Source organism: Columba livia, chromosome 8 (assembly GCF_036013475.1).
Source record: "Columba livia isolate bColLiv1 breed racing homer chromosome 8, bColLiv1.pat.W.v2, whole genome shotgun sequence".
NCBI lineage: Eukaryota > Metazoa > Chordata > Aves > Columbiformes > Columbidae > Columba > Columba livia.
Genome location: NC_088609.1, coordinates 22,602,370 through 22,628,806, shown reverse-complemented (window position 1 = coordinate 22,628,806; position 26,437 = coordinate 22,602,370). Strand labels below are relative to the sequence as shown.

The window sequence follows — 26,437 nt, the reverse complement described above, 5'->3', positions numbered from 1 at the left end:
CTTCGCCACTTGTCAGCAAAACTGAGGCTGTCAGAAAGCTGACCAACAAGCTTAGAGTGCCTGTATTTGCTACATATGAGTTCATTTTGTGAACTCATCTAGGCCTTCTATGCCACAAAACTTCAGATGAGGATCCCTGTCCGTCTTATCTACTATTTCTTTGCAAGGACAAGTTCCTAAGTGTGTTAACGACCACGGAAAGAACGTATGTCTCTTTGGGGAATATTACATCTTTTTACAAAATAAACATTTTTCTCAAGTGAATAGAACCAGAAGTATTAGAATAAAGTATAAATCGCTTTTGCCTAATCTCTTGCAGTTGCTTAGAACACAGTGATATCCCCACTCTGCGGCAGAGGGCAGGAAAAGCTTCTCACTTTTCTAAGTCTTTGACAAAATACACATAGTAGGAAGGAGAAGGCTGTCAAGTCTCATGGCCTTTTCTGTTTCTGAAGCTTTATCATGTACTTCTGCAGCATATGGGTATAACTAATTACATTTTCTGAGCAGATGTGCAAAAGATGGATTGATATGCCAAAGCTGGTAAATGTCCAATGAGGAGGAGACTGGTGTGCCCATGACAGAATTTGTAAATGAGACATTTATAGAAGTGACAAACGTAAAACATTTCATTTTAATGTGTTATTCCTGAGGTTAAAAGAAGTCCAAGTCCATTGTCAATGGAGAATGTGTAATGTGTCTGTTTCCACTTTTAGAAAAACTAGTTTTTTCAAAATCCATTTGGAATATGTTGGGGTTTTTTAACTTGTTTCCTCTTCTCTCCCATTTTCTACTTACTTTTGAAAAGGAAGGTGAATTAGAAGGGATTTGGAAGGAAAAAAAAAATAAAAGGTTAAATCCCTCTCTCACACAAAAATAAGATTTAAAAAATATTCATTTTTCAAATGTTAAAATGAAAAATCAACTGATAAGACTAGTGAGAATCTGTACACACTACACTGGAGCAAAACAGCAAATAAGGAATTAATGATGTTGTTAGTTGATGCAGCATGTCAGAACAGATTTGACTGACCACTTAGACGTGCTTAATGGCACAGCAGCTACTGCTGCTGAGCGTGCCTTCCTGAAGCACAACAGAACCTCATGGATTCTGTCCTTAAAAATATACAGTCCTTTCGTCCTAATTCAGTATTAAGCTGCAGAGAAAAGTCACCCTGCAAAATGAAAGTAATGTTATTTGATATTCAAAACACTATTTCTCTCCAAATGTTACAGCCCTTTTGTAGATCAGTTCTTCCGATGATGTCATTCCCTTCAGGCAGATGCAGGTATGTTACCACCTGGCTAACTCCAGGCAGCCTTCTTTTGTTTGCCTTTTTTTGGTTTTAAGCAGAGCTGAAGGAAGTTTGAGAAGTTTGTATATTCTCTGTAGAGAAAGAACTAAAGGGGAGGAGCATTTTACCTCTCAAAGTGATTTGCAGTTGACATACTTTTTTATTTATCCCGTTAGTCTCTTCATTATTATTCACATATCTCAAAATGGTGTATTCACCTTCTCAAATTTTCCAGTGCTTTTTCTTCATAGTTAGTTTTCTTTCTTTATTTCAAAATCCTTCATTTCCCTCTGACACCATGTAATATTTATTACATTAGTGCTAAAGCTGCATGAATAATTTATCTACTATTTTGCCTCTTTTCCTATTCAAGTATGGTCCATAATGATTTACTTGAAATATTCATTATTTGAAATGTGTTGCTGAATAATTTTTCAAATAATTCTTGGCCTGTGTATTGTTCAGAGGCGCAACCAAAAACCCATGTGGCAAAAACCCAGTTTCCATCCAAACATGGAAGCTCTTCTTCCAATCCAGTGTTTGGTGCATCTGCTGAAAATGTCCCCACTTGAAACTGGCTTCCTGAAAATCCTCCTCAATGCTCATCGCTCATCCAGCAGCGAGAGTGCTGTCTACAGGGAGCTTGTTCAGCTGGCTGACGGGCTGCCTGGACTGGGTTCATTCAGTTACTCTCTTTGCTCCTCAGCACCACCAAACAGCACAGGTTACCCCAAGTGACAAGTTCCCTAATAGTGAAATGCTGTACGTATGACGTACACAGCCAGCCTTCGGGAAGCCTAAAAGAGATTACACTGATGCTAAAAGCACCGACAGTGCTGGTGAGTTTCCCTTGCAGCATCGATGCTGGCAGCAGCGAGAGGTCAGCATCGGCAGTTCTGGAGTGGAGGGATGAAAACAAGAGGCTTCACTTCTATGTAATGATTGGACTTGACGATCTTAAAGGTCTTTTACAACTAAATTGATTCTATGATTCTATATTCAGCCATGTATTTTTTAGGCAGCAGTGCCAGCCAGGGTGTGAATGCTGTCTTTACATGGATGAGGGATCCCACACTTTGGGGAGCAAGGGACTGGGCTTTCAGGAGTTTGAAATCTGGCAGGCCCAGCAGGTCCTGTGCCCTGTTCCCCACCTGCAAGCAGCTGGGCTTGCAGTCCCTCTCTGCTCTCCTCAGGGGAACAGCCATTTCCAAGCAAGTGTCCCAGCTATAGATCCTGCTGTTAATGAGATGCTCAAGGGAAGATCCTTGGACAAACCCACCCTTTGTATCACCAGCTTCCAGCTCATTTCTGCACCTTAGAGACAGGTGGCAGTACCTTCTTGGCTACTTTGTCTTCTTTGGTGAGAAAAATGGTGTCATAAATAAACAGTGAACAAATTTTAGTATTAGTGTGGTTATTTTTTCCAAGCATTTGTGTAAGCATATATGTAAATATTGCAATTCCATAGATTGCCAGCTTTCAAGACCAGGGTGTGTTTCAGTTTTGTTGATAAAGCACCTAACACAGCAGTTTCTGCTCTGAAGTTGGGACTTTACAGTGGAATTAGTATTTACCTCTTAACTTTTGTTTTCGGTATGTTCTAGGGATGCAAACTATTCATGTTCATAGTAGGAGCAAGTAGTCATTGCAAACTAAGGGCTAGGGCCCAGAAAAGTGTCACCTGTAAAATGCAATAAAAGTGTTTGGAAAATAATGTCAGATATAAAGTTTGTTCTCAATGACATTTCTTTTGCAGTGAGGAGGTTGCTTTTAATTTAATTGCTAATTGAAAGTTCAAACATTTACTGCTTAATATTCCCACCTTAGCACTAACTGAACATTGATACAAGTGCTGCTGAAGTCCCCGGCCAAATTGAAGAAGGAGGAGTGGGGGACAATCTTTCAGGGTATCAGGGCTCACTCCGTGCTTACGCCAGTTTTCCACCTCTTTTCGTTAGCAATGCTAAGCAGGGCATACTGACCCTCTGGATTAGCTTCTCTTGAATAAAAAAATTGGGAGTTAAATCAGTGTGTTTCTCTGCCGTGGTCTGTAAGAGCTGCCAGCTGTACCTGTGCTCTGCAGAGGCCTTGGGAGTCTGTCTAGGGCAGCAAGGAGTTAAAACCAAAGGGGACACACAGTATGTTTCAAATGGAGCCCTGCTTTGAAGAGGACAGAGAGAAGGTGCTCTGTTACAAATCAAAGCAAACAAGTGGGACTAACTTGGAAGACAGTGAGGAAGCCAAATATATTTTTTTCTTTCTGAATTTCTATTAAAACCTTGATACATAGAAATATCTACAAGGAAGACCACAAAGTAGACAATTGCTACTGAGTAGTCTGTAATGATTGACTATAGAAGCTGTGACGTTTTGGATTAATGTCATTTCTTTTCTGTTAGGCTGAGCTGTCACCCACCATAGCCAGATTCTGTGGATAAATGTGTATCCTGTAATTAATTATTACTTATTGTTTTTCTGTCTGACCTCTAGAGTTGGTTTTTATAAACTGAAAATTGCCAGAATCTGGTTCGCATTCAGTACTACTGACAGTGGGAATGATCAGAAGAACTCACTTAACAAATATAGATGATAAAATAAAATGTCACATTTTATTACATACTTTTGTTCCATCTGTCTGAGCAATTTTAAATGCCAGATTTAAAGAAGTGCCAGCAGGCCACGTTTTTCAGGGGTGCTTGCACATGGTTGCACCGGCTTTTAGCATTTCCTTTCTATTACGAGGATAATTTGGTGGCACGGTAAACTCCTGGAAGGGGCCGAAAGCATGTGTGTTTGCAGTGGGACGCTCTCTGTGCTCCTGCCTCTCTGTCAGCTCCTGGGGAGAGCACAGGGAGTCACCACCTCCCAATGTCCCTTTCCCTAGCTCAGATACTGGTTTTTGTGCTATTGGTCTAGCAGAGAAGCTGCATCACTGTTCCTGTGCAGCTTTTGAAGGTGACCATCACTCACCTCTGTGCTGCTTGCTAGTAAGACAACTCTGTTACTGTGGGCTTTTTCTACCACTCACATTTCTCTTGTTCATGTATCAAATATTGAGGCTTCAGAAAATTTCAGATTATCTTTAAAGTGCTTGTGTTTCCATCAGTGAGGCAGAGTGGCTGGATGGCTGGTTGTGGTGCTTTTTTCTGCTCGGGTGAGCAGCTCCCACCAGCCTGCTCCTATTAAGTTCTGGTCCTTGTTGGGGACAGTACCTGCCCTGCCTACCAAAGCTGCCAGCCCAGCTGGACACATCAGGCCCACCCCATCCTCCTAACCAAGGAGGGAAGTGAGTCCACCTCAGCCCTGAAGTCCCTCAAAGACTATGGGTTTTAAAGTTCAGCTCACACTTGAAGCATTTTTGATGCATTTTCTGCTTCAAAAATGCTGTGAGAAAATTAACAGGAAAAAAGACCCAGAGGAAATAACCCAGCAGAGAAAAACAGATTGGGAAATGGAGCACAAGGAGGCATAATAAAAAATGTAGGGAGTCTCTGATCAAAGAGCAGAGTGAAGAGAAAAAGGAGATAATGAATAAATAAGTAAATGATACACACTCCATGTCCAGCTCCCACTTTCTGTGCCAGCTCAGTGGCACCCTGGCTCTGATGCACAGGACTGGCACTTTCTATACTGGGCATGACTTCATACATTATGGAGGACATAATAATATGTCATACCATAATCTGGTCTGTTATTTCAATTCATTGTAGGTGCATGTGGGGACATAGGCAAAAGTGTGAAGACACAAGTAAAGCCATCTATTCCTCCTGGGCCTTAATTTTCTATATTGAATTAGAGTTGGACTTCCCAATAGATAGAAGTTAAACTTTCATATCTGTTTCTGTGAACTGGAAAGCAGGATGCTAAATTGCTTTGGCTGCCTTTGAGGCACCTAATGTATTTTTCAGCCTTTCATTTAAAAGCTGGCTGTACAATGGTAATGGTCAGAGGAGAAAATGCCAAGCATTTATCAAGTTAAGGCTCTTTTAAAAAAAATATACCAGGAAATATGTACACTGGAGCCAAATATGCCACATATTTAACCACCATTGAACATGGTTTTGCTGAAAGAGAAGACACTGAATTTAACAAATACTTCATCTTTCCACACTACATCTTTGAGAAGACAATGTTTTTTTTTCCCATGGTTAAACTTTTATCTTCATGCTTGCTCCCTGCAAATAAAAGCAGAATGAGGACCCTTGTTCCTGAAATAATGTAGGTTATAAAGGGAGTTAACTCGAGTATTGGGATTTGAACATGAAAACTTCGCTAACTCCAGGCTACTATTAGTTTTGCACCATGCCAGTGAGTAAAGTATGGATTAGACTCACAGAAATACCCCCAACTGTGCCCATGCCTTGGGGCGGATTTAGATCAGACTGATTGTTCCATTAAACTCCCAATCTGGTGAGAAGTCACACTAGTAATTTGCATCTTCATAAAAGAATTAGCAGAGTTGTTGCTTTGAAGTTCAATTATCCATGTGCATGTTTAAAGCAGAATATTGAAAATGCACTGTGCTGTTTGCACAGCTGCAGAGAGCTAAATACACGGGATGTTTGCAGGTTTGCTATTGAACCTTTCGCACAGCTAGGGAAACACAGGGCTATTGTGAAGTCTGCAGAACCACTATGGGCAGGCACTGAAGCAGAAGTGAAGCTCTAAAGAAAGTTTATAACTTCATTTGTGGACACTGAGGATAAATTCAACAGGCCACTTAAGTGTTCATATTATGAGGTACCAGCTGCAGCTCTATAGTTAAGGCTGAATAGACATTAGAATTTAAATCAGGGGTTCAACTTCATTATTTTTGTGGATGATGTGGTTTCCTTTATTTTTTTTTCCCTCTTGTTTGGAAATTTACAGTACTTGGTCTTAGACTACATGATGGATTTCCTACTAACTAGAAGGTAAATCAATCAGTTAAGGGTTAAAATTAAGCTATAAAATAGATCCCTTATGAAATGAGATGTTGTCCAGAGTACTACTGATTTTTTCACATTGTTATCACTGTTATAACTGAGTTATATAATATTAAAAAATAGCTGAAAACCACTATTAAAATAAATAATAAATTCTTACGTAATTGCTATGATTACCAGCTCATTTATACTTACAGGTATTATTACAGCATCAAGGCTCACACAGCCTGTCATCGCCCCTTTCCCAGCACAGACACTCATTGCCACAGCACTCCAGGTTACAGCTTTCCATGTCACAGTGCTCCAGCTGAGGCGGGCAATAGTCCATTTAAAGAGACATCTTGGCCCAACCACTGTTGGGCCCTCACACCTTGGTGATCTCCCACCCACCTGGCTGCTCAGCTGTGGTGGACCCCGCAAGGCTCCATCCCTGCCCTGGTATGAGACCTACACGAGACCCAGGTGTGTTCCCCAGAGGGCCAGGGGTGTCCAGTGCCCGGTAGTTAGGCCTTTTAAAGCCTCTTCCTCTAGACCTGCCTCAGCTCTCCATGTGGGAACCCCTTGTGCTCCAGCCTGGGCAGTGCTGGGGGAAGCCTGGAGCTGCAGCTCCCACCTGGGCTCAGGCATCACACGTGGGTCTGGCAGCAATGAGATAATTTGCAAATGCATCTGAAAAACAGGGTGATACTGGCCTGTGCAGCCTATGGTGAGAGATTCCACAGCTGAATGGGGCTTTGGAGAAGCCACATCAACTAGATTATCCATTAGGAAGCAGTATACATTGTGAGACAAACATTAAACAGATTGGCCCAGGTGAGCTGCAGCTACTGCATCTTTGCAAGGCACTAGACATATGTATTATTTCACGTCCTTCATTCTTACATAATTTACATCACATTTCATGGACCACTCTTGACCGCTTCCTACCCCCGTGCTACATTTTGGCTGCTGGTGTTTTTTGCAAAGAACAGGAGGGATCGGTGCAAAAGAGGCAGGGATGACACATAATATTTATCTGTGACTGAGGAAGATATTTTGATATGACTTTTATATTTACTGCTAGTGACTAATCAAAGTTCCAGCTCAGCATCTGAGGATCAGCATTTCCAATTTGCTGGCTGCCTATCTCTTAATCAGAGCAACATCTTAACATCAAGGGTTCTGCAGCCTGTGGCATTTGTTATGGGAATGTACTGCTTCAAAAACCTAGGAGAAACAGACAGATCTGATCGCGAGGAAATAAAAATATTATAGCTCTGATGTTATCAAAATTAAATGACTGCCTTTGAGCACACTACTTTTCCTATAGCAAAGACAATTACAAAGGGAAATACAAGTGAGGAAGGTTTTTTGAAATGCAGAAAGTAACTAAGGAAATCTCATGTATGAGAATACAGGGCATTTTGTACTATTTGATTGCCAAAAGGAACAGAATTCCTTAAACTTGCAACTGTATATGTAATTAACCACATCAAAATGATAACCCACAGGAATTCAATAGTTTGCCCCAAAACATCATCCTCTTGGGTCTTGTGGCAAACTATTTGTTATACAACAAGCCTAAAACGTTAGCGAGTCAGGTTTGCTCAGTTCACGCACAGTCTATTCAAACAGTTGTGTCATTCTAAATGAAGAAACCCAGTGGAAGAAATAACAATGTATTTATTTTATTGAAATACTACAAATCCTCCTAAAACTAAGTTTGGGGTTAACCAGATTTACTGTCGTGTATTACTTTTTGTTTATGAATTATTGGAAAAGCATCAGATCCTGGTGCAGTCAAAATACCTTAGTAAACTGCAGATCAATATAAAAATTGATCCAGTCTCTTTCCACAGCATATGTCTTCGTTTTGGATCAAGTGTAAATGTTATACAACTTAAAATGAACCACTGCAAGAAATATTAAGATTATAGCTGATTTCTAGCAACTGCTAAACACCTCTAGTCCTGAAATCACACTTTCCCTAACTGCACTACAGTCTCGAAAAATTTCTTTTCAGTCATGTGATTTACATTATTGTAATCTATAAAATTGTTTATTGTTCCTCTGTTTTTAGCACTGCAACAAATAATGTCTTTTCACTGTATTGTAATTTCTTTAATATTCAATACTGTTCACATTCCTAAAAAAAAAAGTTTTCCATAGTTTTTAATACTGGAAAGAATTCTGTCTGGCAAAGAAAACAAATCTTAATAAGTGGCAATGCTAAATAAAAAAAAAAAAAAAGCTCTAAGTAATTCAAAGAAGTCCATGTCAAGCCTGCCGTCCACTCCTACACTTGCTTATCCCAGTGGACAGAGATAAAAGATGGGTTTTGCAACATATGCAAAGGACTAATAGATCAAACTAATATTGAGCTGATACTATAGAAAGATCAGATGATGCCCACATCCAACTTCTTTACAGGTTCGTTACTGACCTGTCATATCTAAATTAGTACTTTCCCATTATTACTTATTAAATGAATATTTGAATTATTTCTTAAATAGAAATCAAGAGGGGCATTTGCATGCCAAGTTGCTAAATTAGAGCAACTGTATCTTGTCTACTTTAACAGCTGCACAACTCAAGGGGAAGGTTACCGAAACACCATGGGAATGACCCCAACATCCATTCCTTACATTATGTTCTGCTATAATTTATGTTATTTTCCTCAGCTGTTTACAACCTGCACAGTATTTGCTAGCTACACAAATCATGTTTGTCAAACTTGCAACATTATTACCCTGTTACAATGAGACTTCACCTTGTATTTTATTACTAACCAAAACCACTTCCACAAAACAACCCAAACCAAGTCTTTATGAAGCCAGGCAGAAAGCGGAAATGATGCCACATTACTGATTTGCTCACTTCTGATCCAAGCAGTCCAAACTGTAAATACTAACCATTTTTATTAAGTCATTTGTAGCCAATTCACAGATCTAAAATAGCTGAGAGAGAATTTTGAAGTGGAGACTAGACTCACGATCCATTTAGTCCAGTATGTGGTCTCTGGTAGGTATTGGCACTGGATTTTTCACGAGAGGTTGGGTACAAGCAGATATGAAACAACAATCATATAGGAGAAGTCCTCTCTTCAGGACTAAGATTGCTTCCTTAGCCTAATTGTTTAATTATATTGTAAATAGCTTAAAATTTTGTATGTAGTAATTATGAACATTTCCACCATCTATACATCAAATTATTTTTTCTGAATCTTACTAAGCTCTTAGCTTCAGCAAAACCCTGTGGTAGTAGCTGTCTGTAGTTAATTTTAAAAGTCATCAGTTTTAAGCTAGCCTCACACAAAAAACCCTTTGTAGACATAGTAACAGCTCCTGAGGAGCTGGAGCTTCTCCTTCCTCACTTACTTACTTCCACCACAGCCTCTTTTACTGGTTGCCAAACCAAACTAGATTCAGGCTTCCTTTGGAAGAAAATGCCTATTCTGCAAAATTATTACTACTCAAGACATACTATTTGTTCCTCCCGATATTTTTCCTTTTCTTTGATAAAGTTTTCTCAAGGAAATATTTTACTTTTGTTTCCACGAAGCAAAACTCAAACACCCTAATGAGGATGACTTTATTTTTCCTGTAGCCTCATTTGTTGAGCAAGGCACACTCAGGTAACAACCACCACAGCCATGTGAAGCCGAGCATGGTGTTGCCAAAAGCCCAGCTTTAACACTGGGGTTTTCCAGTGGCTGGAAACCTGCTCCAACACAGTCCTGTGCTTTCTGTTTTCACTCAGGCTCCAGCATCAGCCAGGGCCCTGTGCGGAACCACAGGATAAAATGTCTGACATACCTGAATACTCATTCATCAGAAATCAGAGACATACAGGATGCTGCTGCTCATGAGGAAAATAATATATTTCAACAGTACCGTCTAATCTGTCTAGAGGAAATGCAGTTATTAGAAAATACGCAAAGTGCCAAGGCCCTTGGAGGGTGCTAAACAAAACAAGCCCCTAGTGAGAAAAGCCTCAGAGCGCAAAGATGTTTGTCTTGAAATGCACACAGAGGAGGGCAGCAGCAATAAAGAGCCCAGTTCCAAGTTCAGAAATGAAAAGGGTGAACCGCAACTTGCAATTACATCAGAAACTTTTATGAACCATCCTTCCCAACAGAATGTGACTTCTGCAAAAAGTATTTCAGATCTTCCCAATAAAATGTCTAATGAACACTGTGGGGGCCACAATTCTTGCTGAAATGGTAACTTCTCCTTCAGAAGCTCTGGAGCCAGGACTGCTCCGAACCCCACGGAGCAGCTGGGAGCTCTGCACAGCGCTGCTGGCACTGCTGGGGCAGGGCAGGGGCACGGCCAGACGGGTCACAGGACACAGCTGCTTCCAAACCCAGCACAAGGGAATGGGAGGCAGAGGGAAATCAGCAGGGTGGAAAAACTAGCAATCAGAAACCCACAATGACCCACGCAGAAGAAGAGGTAAGTCTCTTGTAACACCCATGGGCACTGTGGACATAGTTAGAGGTGGTTATGAACTGTACACAGTACTCACAAGTGTCAGCAATAACCATTAAAATCAATACTCAGTAATATGTTGGAAATAGCTGTAAAAAGTTTGTAAGGTGCATGACTGAGTAAGGATAATTTCCCTGTCTCATTTCTTGCAAATATTTTTCTTTCTACTCTCAGCCCCCTTATAAAGTGAATCTTATTTTCTAACTCCTGAAGGGGAAAAGGAAAAAAGAAAAAAATAAACACACAAAACAAAACCACAAAACAAAATAAAACAACCAAGCAAACAAAAAACCACCAAAGAACTAACCAACCAACCAACCAATCAAACCAACAACAAGAACCAAAAAAATCCCCAAAACAAAACAAACAAAAAACCCCACCCACCCACCCAAACCAAACCAAACCAAACTATTCCATTGGCAGCAATTTGATACAAGATTTTATTGAGAGGGAGCCAATAAAAACAAAACCTCCACATGCTCTGTCTGGTTCCTCACCCACCAGACTGTTTCAGGGAGGTGATGTGTGAAGGAAAACGATATAGTTTAATTGGGTATTATTATCTATAAACTACTAGGTAGGTGCTGAGGTGTTCTGAAATAACCAGTAGGAGGAGAAAGCACCTGCAGTAAAGAGCAAGAAGAACATAATTCTTTGCTTATTCACTACTTAGAAATATTTTAAATCTTGTTTTTCTTTCCAAATGATCTCAGCCTGCAAATGTACAACGCACCATTATAACAGCTGTAGATGACATTAAGAGACCAAACTGCAAGTACACTTTGGAGCACTGCACTGAATCATCAAGGAGTGCTGGAGAACTGTTTTTCCAGTACTTTAAATGTGTACACATTACCAAATAAAATAAAAATATCATGTATTATTGAACTTATATTAGAGCACAGTGGGTATGTTGCATGGAAACTAGAAAAGGATAACCAGAATAAATCTGTAGTTAAAACATTTTAATAATGTTTATAGAGTTTAATTTGTTACCTGAAAAAAAAATGACAAAGATGAGCTATAGATACAGGATCTACCCCTGATCTCAGAAAGAATTTTTTGTTCTACAGAAGATGCACAGCTTTTGCATTATTTGGGGTTTTTTTAATAGTTTAATAATTGTATGCTTCTCTAAATTAAATAAAATGTTCAATTATTCGGAGAAAGAAGGATAAATTATAACAAATACATGAGAAAGTGGTTTTAATAAAAGCCTGCTAGGCTCTATGAATGAATGGTGGTGAGGGCTGTAAAATTTCATTTTAAAATGAACTTTTGAACATCAGAGAAACATTCTCATGCTTAAATGTAAGCACATAGATTCTTCTCTAACATGGGAGTATTATTCTGCAATGGAGTGATAGAAATGCCATAATATGTGATAAACAAAATTTATTATTTTTTTTCCATTAGAAGACTGCTTGCAGGCACAAAGATAAATTTATTACAGCAGAACCTTTGGTGCTTTCACAGTTAATGCCTGACAGCATTTTCATTTTAAATTTGTTTTTTTTTTTTTTTTCCATGGTTTGTAACTTGATAAATTTGCCCTGGACCAAAATATGATTCTCAAGAACTAATGGTAGAGATCTCATTTAATCAAATTACATTTAAGTGTGTATTTTTAAAATAGTGGAAAATCATTTTCCATGAGTGAATCATGAAAGCAGGTGACAACCATTCAGGATGCACAGGGAAGTCACAGGATGGTCCATATCCAGTTTGTGCTCCAGAGCAGGTTAAATATTATAATGCTTTTCCAGCAGCATAACGAGAGTTACCAGTTTGGCCCTGAAAATCACCATCCCTGCGTCTAGGAGCCATTGCTTTATTTCACCCCTAGGGAAAACTATTGGCACTGGGAAAGCACAAATGATCATCCATGCTGCAATGTCACAGCAACTGAAGCACAAAGGTCTCTCTGTCCTCTGAAGGGAAATCCATCGCCAAGTAACTCCTCTGAGATTGGCTGCTTACTAGCTGTGGGATGTCATGGGCTTTCACTTCCCAGTGACTTGCCCAGGTTTCCACAGATAACATACGTTAAAAAAACAAAACCTCCAGCCCTCAACCCACATGCCAAACAACAATTCCACTCTCCAAACATAATATTCATCTCTCTTCTATCCTCCTTCCAAAGGATGGTCATCACAACTGGATGTTTTGAGTTAACATCAGAGCTATTGGCAAATTAATCCTTTGTGCTGTTTCATTTCTGTTTTATTCAAAGGCAAGTAGGGGCAAAATATTACCAAATAGCTCATGGTAAGTGTGTGATGGCTGTATGCTGGAAAACTAGGCTTCCCAGATTGAACTTTGCACAGCTCTTTTCTTGCTGCCCTGTAAGCACTGGAAATCTCTTAACACACAGTAGAGGCAAAGTGAAGATTTCTTTGCATCAGAAGCAATATTCTAATATTCTGCTTAATAGATTTTAAAAATCCAGAACTTTGATTTCAAGAAAGGGCTCTTCAGAATCCATGCCACTTAAAATTCTCAAATGAATAGCACAGACTGTGCTTTTCAAAGGCACCCAAAAGTTAATCCCTGAATTCCCATGGCAAGCTAAAGCATTTGACATTTGATTTCTACAGACTCTTCAGCAAATCCCTCAGCTATGGTACATAAGCACCTTTTCTTAGCCCAAAGAAATTGCCTCCTGCCGAGGCTATTTGATGGCCTAACAGAGCTGGCTGGGCAGCACCGGCACTGCCGCCAACACCAAAGCCCCAGCAGGAATTGGCAAGGCCACCACGTGGGGGAGAGCAACTCTTGCCATGCTCTGGGCACACACTAGAGGGATGAAATCCTGGCCTGAATTTTCCACTACCCTGCTGCAATGAGGTATAATCTCTGCTTGTATATTTTTCATTCCTGGGAATCTTTCCAGGCTAATCTGTTCTGCACGGACTGTTTGGGCTGCCTCTGCCCCTGCTAAGTCAGTGATGAGGCACTTAGTGCTTTCAGTCCCTGCTGCCTGTGTCCAATGAGCTCATCAGGAGCTTGAGACAAATCCAAAATCTCAAGTTGAGCTCCTCAGCATGTCTGAAAGCCCTTTACTGAGTCTGTCCCAAAATAATGTATTTCCACAGCTCAGCAGTCTGTGCAATCATATTTCTCTGCATAGAGTGAAAAAACGAAGACTTTAAAGCTGACGCTTGCAGGGTCATTCCAGCATCAGCTCATAAATGCCGGTACATTAAGCCCAAATCCAAGTGTCCAGCATAACATTAGACTGCTTCATCCAGACATAGGCACATTCCTGTAGATGTGGGTAGTTAATAGCTTTGAAAAAATACTAACAATTGAAAGTTCAAATGCATTTGAAAACTTTGGCCCAAGGTCACAGAAAGGTAAAATTGCTACCAACAGTTTGGAAAAGCCCAAGTCAGCTCTGCCAAGTTAGCTCTACTAGCATCTGTTTGGGTCTAAATACAAGATAACAGTAATCAAAACCAGATCCATCAGTATAAAAGTAGCTATCAAATAAAATCATGCACTTTTAGAAGCAACATAACTTCTAATAAGCATTTAGAGAACCTCTTTGAGTTTACAAAATAATAAAGAACAACTCCATATAAAACAGAAATTAAAATATGATTTTTCTATGAAGAATGACTTTCAAAGCACAGGTTACTAATTCTTATATTCAGTGCTTTCCAGACTCAATGTCCCACTTAAAACACTCTTCCCATATGTCCAAGTCTGTACTCCCCATCTCCCCCCTTGTGCTTTCATACTTTACAATAATGTGTCTTTCATGTATTTATTTCACCATCCTTCAGTTAATCCAATTTTCTATACTAAGACATACCAAGGTGGGAGAAATCTTAGTCACCAATCTCTGCCACAGACTCAACCAAACCCTGAAAGGCATTGCTAAGTAGGCTACAGAATATGCAAATAGGAAACCTAGCAAACCACTAGCTGCCTTTCAAAATGAATTTATGGCTCTCCTTGCTCACAGATGGAGCTTTCCTTGTAATATTTCTCCTCACGGTTCTCCTTCATGGTTCATGAAACATTTCCAAACCGGGTAAACATGAGGCAAATGTCATGCTCAAAAAACAGTCTGGACACAGTTTATGCATCAATCATTCCTGTGAAAGCCACCTAAGGACCTTGGTAACAACAACCCTGAAGGCAGGGTGCCCAGTCCAGTGTCCAGCACTGCAGTACTGGTACCAAGTGCCTGGCCCCAGGACTGCCAGCCTCTTGAGCCTCTACCATTTTTGCCCAGTGACTACATTGGACTGGCTGTTTCAGTGGTGCACAGCAACATTATACCAAATTGAAGAACAGTGAGTGAAAACTGGATCAGTCTGTTGGTGGCACTGAGTAAATTAAGCCAGGCAGAATATACTTGGAGGCCAGCCAGGATACAAAACGTACTACAGATCTTCTCATCAAAATCACTAAGATCTTGGACTATAACTCAGACTAAACTCCACTTAGAAAAGGAAATGACATAGCTACAAACCTATGCCTGCACCAAAAGTGACCTTTACAATACCATTTTTAAAGGATAGGGGAAGAGAAAGATGTGCTCACATTTTATTTCTGCTGTTGTCTGAAATGCCATGATTTTTTGATATTGAGACAGGAGCTGCTGCTTTGCTGCTGAAAAGAGCAAGTTTCCTGAGGAGTGGGTTCCCCAGGGCGATGAGCAGTTTTTAATTAGAGTCAGAGAAGACAAGCCAATGGACCAGGCGCTTTTCTATCACAACTAATGCATAACAATCAAATTGGCTGTTTTGGCTGAAAAAAATAGTTAAACTACAATGTGTTCTAATTACTCGGATCACCACATTGGCCAACATCAAGGAAGGCAAAAGCACCTGCCGTTTTTATACATGTTTAAGCATCTTATAAGCAAGCATGTATTTGAGGTTTTTTTTTTCAGTTTTTTTAGGATTGTGTCAGGTGAAAGAAATAAGAACACAGGGAAATAAACAACTACTAAATGGTATTTTTGTTTTGAGGATATATAGCTTTAAGTGTTTCCTCTATGTTTGGTCTTTGCCACTACTAATACCTAGTAAATCATCAGAAAGGAGAAATGCATTATTTCTCAAAGTTTCAAGAAAATTCAATGTGTCTCCAGTAACTGTTATTGTCTCCCACTAATTCTCAAATGTTTATGTATCTGCCAGCTCAAGCCAAGCTCTTTGGCTTGCAGTCTCTTGCACTTCCACCCCCCAGGCTTTGGTTCATAAGAGTAACTCTGAGGGGAGGTATTAAAAGACACACAACACAATTATTACAGAGAAAAAAAAATAAAATAAAACTCTCTCAGTTCCTTGAAACCAAACTTCCCCTTCTCTGGAGTCTCCCAAGTGCTTCAGAAATATCCATGGGCTGGGCAGGTGTAGCAGGGAGTAGGCGACTATACTAGAATGAAAAAAAGGTCTGCTACCATGACTTTGCTTTTAGATACTTCGATGAACAATTGCTTTAATAGATGACAAGTATGAATCCTCCCGTAGAACATTCTCATAGCTACAGAGTCCTGTAAGGCAGAGTACCTTATCTGATAAATGGAGCCCTACGTTGATATTCAAAATGCTGAGTTAGCATTCCCACAGCTGTAGAACTACTTTCCGCATGTGCCCTCAGCCTCTGCCTGACAAACCCTTCTAGACCTCTGCAGAAATAAAACAAGCAGCAAGAAACATCAGGACTCTGATACCTAGAGTCCAACTGCATCTAAATGGCCTGTTCATTAATCTAGAAGCCTCTCAATTGCTGTAATTAGAAACTGTAATGCTGCCACAGAGGCAGTTTCTATTGCTAAAGTTGTAAATTGAGTGATTTGGTTATAATCTGTCTTTGTAGGAGCACAGGTGTGTGGTAAGGGAATTGGTGAAAGATGGATTCAGCAGCCATCACCTCCAGCTCCTAAGCTGCTTTTTATTTAGCTGATATCAGAAGTCCTGGATGCACAACCATATTCAGCACAACTCCACTTGATTGCACATAGTGATCATGATGAGCTCCATTCAGGGAACAGCAGGTCAGAAAAAAAATCCCTGTTACATAAATATAGTCAGTAAATATAGTCAATTTATACTTTTGTACACTGATCATAGTCTGCAATTTCCTGCATAGGATGGCACAGCAAAAGGCTTAGTCTCAGAAAAAAAGAAGAAATCTATTTGCATTTCTTTGTGTTTACATGGTTTCTCTGACAAAATATTTGGAAAGCTCCCTTCTCAGTGGACAGGGTTTTTTTAAATTTTTCATCTGATATGATTAATTACTTTAGTAATCAACTTTTCCCCTTCAGAATCTTACTATCTAAATATGTCTAAATTTATTTCTCTCTCTCTTTTATATATTTGTTGTTGTGGTTGGTTTTTGTTTTCATGCCTTCCCCTTTCCACAGTAATCTCAGTTTTAAGTCATCAGCAGCACAATTCAGCAGCATAAAAGATGCTCATATATCCTGGCCTGGTCCTTCCTGTTCATAGGCTGGCTGGAGCTGCTCAGTGCTATGTCCACTGTTCCAGGTCTGCAGATGCTGTGCTCAGCAGTGGGACCTCAAATGGCTCCTAGACAGATAGAAGTGTCTATAGAAGATGGATGACATTTGAAGGTCCCATTTGGGATGAATGCTCCATTTGATGAAGTGCCTTGCAGACCCAGATACAGTCAATTTATAGTGCAAAAACAGTCTAATAGATCACATCAAATTGTAGCCAGATATGTATAATAGTAGGCAAATATAAACAGTGCTACTTCTGTTGTGGTCTTTGTTAAAATAGAACCAAAGCCAAAGGGCAGTCACTAAAGGAAGGGAGTAATATGAGGAAAGAGTGAATATTGTGTTGCTTCCTTGGTCAAAACATGGTCAGTCATATCTGAAGGATGAATGTCAAAACAGATGAGGCAATACCTGCATTGACATGTCAGCATGCTGCACGTTTGCATGAAAAGGCAGACAGTAGAAAACGAAAAAGTGCCAGGGACCCTGCGTGTTTCTGGCATTACTTAACACACTTTGACCCTGCTGATACAGAAACAGGAGTGTATGGACAAAGCAGCCGCTACTGCGACAGCAGCACTGAAGACAAGTACAGGGCTCCAGAAGGACCACAGCTGCCTGAGACAGAGCTTCCTCAGGATGGTGAGTGACCGTGTCCCGAGAGCCATGCAGACGCAGCTGCCTGGACCAGGAGGTCTCTTCCTGCGTCAGGAAAGTCTCACTTTTTTCCTTGCCCACACCTCTGTACTGAAACCAGCACTCACGTTCAGTAATGCACAAAATGGCAGAACGTCATAGTTTCACCACTGCCACAGGGAGACGAGAGCCTAGCTATCAAAAAGTACAAGGCAAAGCTATCTACTTGTCTATTATATCATCTAACTCAGATGCTAAACTGCAAACCAACACCAAACAATGAGGAAGATTACATGTTTAAACACTACCGAAGTGTAAAACTCAGCAGAGGGGATAGGCGCTGGAGGGAAATGGAAAATTTTTAAAGCTAGATTAACGTATCCTGCAAAGCTCTTTATGCCATCTGGTAATACAAGCACTAAAAGACCAATATGGAAGAGTGAATAAGTTCAAAAAGTAATCAAGAATAAGAATCTGGCATACAAAAAAAAAAAAAAGGACAGCATCTGTTACAGAGAACGAAGGGAAATCACATCTATCTCATAGTACTCAAGTAATAGGAATTGATGGACTGAAAGCCTATTTTTATAGCATACTTAAAGCTTCTGGGAGACACAGCTGATAAATTCAGATGATAATTCCACTTTCCATCTGGCAGGTGAAAGAGCCTTCCCCAGTTCCAGGGCTAACCACCGATGGTTTACTGCCTCGTGTCACAACTAGGTCTGTCAGGAAGAATGATACCAATGTAACAATACACATGTGCAAATACTCATCAGCAATTAAGACCACGGCCCAGTTTCCCACAGCATGCTCTCCTGCCCATAGCACTTGGTGTCCCTCTCCCCCAGCAGGAGGGAGCATGGCTGGGTATCTCGGCTCTAGCTGCAGAGCAGCAGTGACAGGGAAAGCTGCAGTTCTCCTGTCCTCTCCTCACAGCTCAGGCAAAAGCTGTGTTTGAAGCCTTGCTAATGATCTGTGAGTGCGTGCTGGAGTGGGGGCGAGAAAAGAGGAGAGATGCACAGGAGAGGATGTACTGGATTCCCACTGGGTGGCCTACATTCGAGGTCTAATTCAGCACCTGATCACGGTGGGGTATGAGTTTCAGAAAGGGACCTCTCAAAGCAGGAGGACACAAGGGTGGCCAAAGGGGAGTGATGATGATTTTTCCTTTGCGTATCTCTACACAAGAAGCTTGCTTTGGAAAGGGCCATTTGTCATATCTGGATGGCTGCTCCCAAATACCACATGTATTTGAAAGAATTAACAAACATATGGTCTGATTTGTAAATGATAAAAACATACAGAATCACCCCTGCCATCCCCTGCTATGTATTCTATTTAAATCTGGAACAAGTCCCCTGACTCCCACCCAGAGTTACACAAACCAGAACAGACAAGACCAGTATCTAGTCCTTTCTTGACCAATTTCTTTTTCTGACATATTGTAGAAGGCACGATACACACAGCCATGCACATCTTTGCTTTCCCATTAGTTTGTGACTCGTCACAAATTCAGGCAATATTTGTGCCTGTAAACATGACTATCAGACCATTATCTGTAGGATCTGCAGTGTCATGAATTAATCTTGTGCGATCTGTTTGCTTTACCAGCTGTATAGGAAATTCTCATCCACTGTCTATAAAGTCATAGCACATTATGTTCTTCTGAAATTCCACTTGCACTCACATTTAAACCTTTAGCTTAGATTATCTCGTGTTTATTATAAAAGTTTCCTTAACCCTCCTTTTTTTCTGGAACAAACTCATTTTCTGTTGTTACTCTATTCCCATTAAAATAATTGATACCTCAACACATTTTTCTGCTTTCATATTCATACCTGCACCTGAAAAATCCATTTTATGTTGGCAAAGGCCTAAGTCCAACTACACTTGCTGGTTATTACATAACGTGACACGGAGATGTGTAACATCTAATGAGAAAGACAAATGCAAGACACACAGTGAAAAAGTGAAGACAGAGCACAGAGCTATTTAACAGAAGGAGCAGGTATACTAATGACCAGTGAGGATGAAGAGGAAAGTTTTAGTACTGTTGTCTTTTGTGTTTTTCAGCAATTTCCTTCCAACTGAAACCACGACCACAGGGAAGTGAGCAGTATGTTTGGAAATCAAATCACACACTTGACGTCAAGCAAGTCAAAAAGAGCCTTGTAGGTGATCAAAACCTTGTGATATCTCCCATCACAGTGCTCAAGACTTGTAGAAGCTGGCTCTTCCAGAGAGCCTGTAGAGGTGACCCTTCCTCTCAGCGATGAGAAGCTTTTAGATTCAGGTGTATAGCAGTATACAGGTAGACGTCAGTTACATCCCAATTTTCAAAAGAAATTACATCCATGAGAGAGATTTTCTTAACCTCTACATGCATATTACCGGATTTCGGAAGAAAAATTCCATTTTATTCATCAAAAATGTAGAATACAATATTTTACCTTCAATACGCAGGGAAGGCAGGTCATCAGGCAACAAACGAAATGCAGCAGCATAATGTCCAGTGCCATGGGAGTCCCGACTTCTCTGAATCTGACAAAGAACTGAAGATCAAACATCTTGTGATTATCTGTTCTTCTAAGCAAAATGGTAATTGACTGAAAAGTATACATTATGAGCAGGCAACATTCCCACAGGAGGCCCAGGATGACAGAATTCTGTCACATAATCAGCTGACGTCAAGTCCCTGCTTGATTTCTTTCCTAAAAAGGTTCAGCATGGGAAAGATCTCACCCTCCATTGACAGTACATAGTTTGTTTAGTCCTTCTGTTCCCCCTCTTCTCTACCAGTGTTTGCCATCTTTGAGTGTAACTCCATAGAATAAATATAATACAACATGAAGGACATTCTCTGTTTCTCTCCAGAAGACTACATGCTCCAAGACTATGTCCTTATAATGTTTTCTCTAATTGCTCAGAAAAAAAACCAAAACAAAACAAAACACAAAGATCTATCACCTTGTCTTGACAATGAAGTATTGCCAAAAGGCAAAGTCTTGTTTTACTCCTGTTTTTTCCTACTAGGATTAGATTCCAGTCCCCTGTCTTCAATGAGAGCCAAAGGGCCCTTTGTTTTCCTGAATAAGAACTTCGTTCTTATCTCATCAGACTTATTTTTAGAATATTTGAATAGAATATCTTTAAGTTGTTAGTTGCTACTGTATAAATAGCGGTTGCTAAGGAAGGAACAGTAGCTGTTTCCTTAAGCAACAGTAGAAAAAGAGAATGAAAGAGCAATGATTTCTTAGCAGAAACAGTAGACTAAGAGCAGCAGTTCTCTTCTATTGCAGTATTTTAAAAATGTAGAAATTCCATCCACTAAAGTACTGGTATTTTAAGTTAGAAAAATATAGCAAATCTACCTCAAATTGGCACATTTTCTGAAGAGTGTAAGGGACTGTTCCTGCTTCTGAAATTCTCATTTTGTAGCTCTTCAGTTTTATAGTTGTAGACATATTTACTCTATTTTTTAGGGTTATTTGTCTACTTCAGAGCAATTTGAGTAATTCACAACTCAAGGATCTCACATTCAGAATGACATTAAAGATTTCCAACAAGGCTACAAGTTCCCTGTAGCTGCAGAGAGCATGTATTTAGGTACATCACCATTATTTAGTGAAAGATTTATCAGAAAAAAAGGGTTTGGTTTCTTATTTTTATTCATTTATTGAGATCTAAAAGTTGCCAGATGAGAACACTGGTGCAAAGAATTTGGCTTTGGGGACTAAAACTCTTTACTGGTGCTTCTACTGAAGCCCCCATCTTAGTGGATGGATTCAGTAATTACACAGTTGGAGATTACCATTGTACTATTCTTTATCACTTTCAGAGAACAAGAGTAGTCCACTGCTACCAGCCCACTAATGAAGCCACTAGCAGCTGCATAACTGAGAGATTTTGCTGATATGATCGTTTCAGGAAACCAGCTGCCACACACTGTTCTGGCTGTAGTCACTAAGAGAAGACATTATGACAGTAGAGCTCTTCTGGGGAAAAAAAAGCTTAGGACTTGCCTACACAAGGGACAATTCAGTATGGTTTATCTGAATTAGCCAGAGATTTGATGTGGATTAGTTAGAAACATATAAAACCTCTGGGTGTATACCTTTAATCAGAATTAAATCATCCTAATTTGATTAACTTCTAAATGTTTTACACAGCTAGTGATAACAGACCAAGAGTAGAAGACATGTAAAAGTATCTAAAATTATCTGCTACTGAACACAGTCACTCTCCTCACCTCATAGCAGAACGAAGTTTCAAGAGCTGACAACTGGAATAGAAGAACCTCAGTTCAAGGATCTGACAGGCAGAGAACTGAATGTCACCATCGTCTTAAATGGTAGTTGGAGCCTGGGCACTAGCTGGTTATAGAGGTCATCAAACATGCCTGCATCACAGTACCCTTTTAGGCAACTGGAAGCTAAGCATCTTTGAAGCTGGCCTTAATGACAGCTATCTTACCACCAGCTTGTCTGGGATAGTGTTGGTCAGACACTGGGGACCGGTTTCATATGGGATAGACTGCACTTCCTAGGATTCTCTACAGAGAGAGAACAAGCTCCAGGATTAAGCAGGGAACTACATACCTAAAGCTCCTTGGAAGTGGACTGGTAAATGATGAGGTAAATATAGGCAGCTTAGTATCAAAAGCAAACCTGTTAAGAGTCATACCTTAGCATGACAACTCAGTGAGTGCTGAGGAAACAACCAGGCTTACCACACAGTCACACCTTGGCTTCCAATTCCCACCCTGATAAGAGCATTTCTGGAGTGTTCACAGTTTCCTCTTCCCAGAACATGAGGTCCAGCCTGGAAACTCTAAGGAGCTTCTTCAGCCATCCTTATACAGGAGAGGATGACAAAAAGGCAACAGACACTCTGAAGCTTTTCTTTATTTTCCATTGTGGAAGTCCCCAAAAACCAAAAGGCCTAGAAAGTGGAGGAGATGGTCAAGCGCTGAAGCCATGATAGGTCTTCATTCATTTGGCTTTCCACTTGTCCAGGTGAGAACTGGGCATCTGCTGGCTCCAGCTACAGTCATGCTTACAGCACACTACAAGGTGAGGGCCTGGTATCTTGCCTGTTTTATCTAGTTTCCCAAAAGTACTTGAGGACAGACAAAAGGTGCTGGTGCACAGCAAGGAAGTCTGGTTGCTGGGGCCAAGCCAGCTATCGGAGGCAGTGCCTGGTGAAACTGCTCTTGATATACTTGGAGGGAGGTGCCACAAGGCTGAGAGGTTTGGAGGTCTGCTTGCCCTTCCACCTGCAAAAGCTCCTGTGTGTCCCCAAGGCCAAGGCTACGCAGAGGGCCAGAGATGTATTTGATCAAAACAGACTCAGGTTATCTGTCCCTAAAATGTAGTACACTCTGCCTTCTGCATGGCAATCCTCAGAAATACCAAAAATAAACCTCAGAAGAGTATAAAAAGCTCCCTGCTAACATAATGTGCAAATGGACTGTCACACTCACTGTGATCTTGGACAGCAACAAAATTAGAAGGCAACAGCAAAGAAAACTGCAGCTGAAAAATACCAACATTTTCCTCTTTTAATACATATTGTTAAAATGAACATTTTTAAAAGCTGAAGAGATGTGAGCCCAGATGCTATTGCCGTATGTCTTATGCAGTTCATTATTATGAACAAACAGCAGAATACATATAAGGGAATCTAAAACTATATGGATACGAGCCCAGCTGGTGTCCCCATATGCCTTATGAATTCCATTTTTAGGAACATAGCAGCATTTAGCATTAGAGATACTTCTTAAACATCTCATTTATAAACAGAGTGGAGCTGTTTCACTGAAATACACACAGAAAGGTCCATGAGGATCAGAAAACCAGCTGCATTCAAAACCATTGAAATGGTTCAACCATAGTGCTTCTATTAGGAACCACTCTGCACCAGAACCCCTGAATGAGGGATGACGCTTGTTTGTCATAGGTTCCTCACCGGGATTTTGTTAAAAACAACCATGAAAAAGCCATTTTAGCCAGAAAATACCAACTTACTTTTGTTTTAGCAAACCTCCTATGTAAACTTTTTCAGGTCCAGAATGGAAGAGTGAAGGCCAAAGCTCCAGCGCAGTGAAGAGGTGCAGGAGGGGTAAATTCTTGTCACTTCTGAAAATCCATCGAAGTAGGGTCTGGAGCTTGGCTGGTCCACATTCTGGGGAGAGTCTTTCACCAACTGTCTGTGGACCCTTCTGCAATACAGCTCTTCCTCTCCTGCTTTTCAAATTCACCAGAAACACCTCTAAGGGAAGGTAGTTATCTGTGGGAATTCCTGGTTAATTGTGAAAAATATATCGCCAAATGCAGCTGACTTAAAAATCATCATTTCATTATTTGTACGTTATCAAACAAAATATATCTAGAGCAGATATCTATAAAGAATACACTACATAGGAATGAAAAATTATTTTATTTAAAAATACATTATACAGCAGAGTGTCTCTCTTTTTGTTTTCTCACTGCTGGTTCACAGAGATAATATGATAAATTTAACCCAAATATTTGACTGGGAAAGATCCTGAGAGAGAAAGAGACCAGTTACAAGCTGATGATATACAGTACACTGAAAAAGAGTCATCTCTTTTAACATAAAAGAATCTCTTGGTAATCTTATAAATCAGATATAAAAAATGCAGGTTTGCTACCATGCAAAAATGAGTGAAGATTTCATTTAAATCTGCACACAGAGAAATCATTAGTACCTTGGACCCTAAAGAGCTAGACTAAGAGAAAGGTACGTGTGCCTAATATGGTGATACAAGCTTTGGACCTACTACAATTTTGTAAACACAGTTGATAGTCTAATAAAGGTGGATTTTCAATCACCTAAGTAATATCATTGTAGCTAAGGGCTCTATTCTAGGACTTTTCTCCCCACTGATATATTTCTTTATTCCCTAATTCTCAGCTTAGCACAGTGACTTTGTGAGATACGCTCTCTCCACTCAAAGATGACTTGGCCTTGCCCTGTTTGTCAGGCATCACTTATGTATTTGCGTTTTAGTGAAAGCGGAGGCTAAAATAAGTAGTTAAAAGCAGGTATTACCTGGATGACTATGTGGGAATACTTCCGAATTAATCATAGAAAATATATACCTGATTCTACAGCCTTATGTTTCAAACATCTTCAAATGATGATTAATGACAAGAAATACACTGCATGATGGAAAATTTAAGATCTCGAATGTTTGACAGCCTGAACCGACCCTTACTATTCTCGATGTGCTAGTGTGGTATCAGCTGTTGCCAGAGGAAAACTTTCTGGCAGATGTTAAGAGCATCTTCAGCAGCTACAATACTCAGATCCATTTGGTGCTCAATTTTTATAGGACAACTTCACTATGAATAGACAAAGTTGTCTTCTGAAGGGGAGGCTCAATTTGATTATTCACAGCAGTAACAGAGATATAACAACACTGCTTGATGTTGAAGAAAAAAAATCAATTTGTCAACACTGTACAGACTGATGGGATATTTTTTGTAATAATATGGCCCTGAAACACAAACAGAGATAGAAAGATTTGAAGAGAGAAATTCTGCCTGTCCTGGTCACCTGGGCTGAAGAAAATTAATGAAGCCATTTTGTTTTTTCCATGAGTTCTCCAACATGAAAATGGAGAGTAGAAACTCATACGCACTTTTCTCACTAAGCCAGTGACTCTCTTCTTATCTTGGCACCCATTCTCCCAGCATAATATCAGGGTGTACAACAAATATGAGAAGCTGCAGGCTTCCTTCAATAATTTGTTCAAATGATTTATGAACAGCATGGCTTCCCATCAGATATGCTGAGCTAAGAATTGAGCCTTTAACTTTCCAGGGGATATCATTAGTAATAAAGAATATATCAATGATCAAACTTTCTATATTATTTTCATTTCTTTTAACCTAGATACATATATATCATCCAAGACATTCAAGAACTACAAAACAACAGTTCTACTACAATTATGTCAGGAAAATATCCAAATAAATAAACTTTTAATTATGATACAATACTTATTACAGTAAAAATTGGCATTTTTTTTCTCTTCAAAAGCAGAAGCACCAGTCTTACATATAACATATTGTTTGAATGATATCTTACATGGAATACAGCATAATACAATGTGCAAACAGCATTTTCATACAGAACATAATATTTGTCTAGTTTTTATACACTGAAATTGCCTCAAATGGAAACAAGATCATGCTGAATTAAAAATGTAGATTTTAAAAACTCAAAGTCAAATCAAAATATGAAGTACTGTTGGAATAGGTACATGAACCATTAAAAACAATGAGAAGCCAAAACAGAGGGTATTGTCAGATAAATATAATTAGTGCTCAGTTTACCCCATTCCATCAAAAAGTAAACAGTTACTATTTTTGCTTGAAAGTAAAGTGACGTTCTAATATTTAAGAATTCTTCAAAATGTTGGTATCATTTTAACAATGTAAAAATCAAGTCAGAAATAGGACTTCTAAAAATTTCTTATTTTGATACACTGCAATTATCATGTGTGGGCTGTGAAAAGAGATGAAGTCCAATGGAGTGAATACACATCAGCGTCAACATCATGTGACTTCTGCAAAGGCCGTGATGTGGTTCTAC

At 39.8% G+C, this 26,437-nt stretch overlaps 1 protein-coding gene across 4 annotated transcripts in view; it reads right to left on the bottom strand.

Annotated features, from left to right (window-relative positions):
* The window catches only part of PLPPR5 (phospholipid phosphatase related 5), a 111,010-nt gene that overhangs the window by 19,917 nt on the left and 64,656 nt on the right, over window positions 1-26,437 (bottom strand). For 3 of the 4 annotated variants that reach the window (XM_065072587.1, XM_065072589.1, XM_065072588.1), the window contains one exon: window positions 24,235-26,433. In XM_065072587.1, coding sequence (XP_064928659.1) covers window positions 26,401-26,433 — 33 coding nt within the window. In that variant the 3' untranslated portion in view covers window positions 24,235-26,400. Of the gene's footprint in view, window positions 1-20,265; window positions 20,368-24,234; window positions 26,434-26,437 lie in introns of those variants that run through there. The other variant, XM_065072586.1, reaches the window with a different exon arrangement.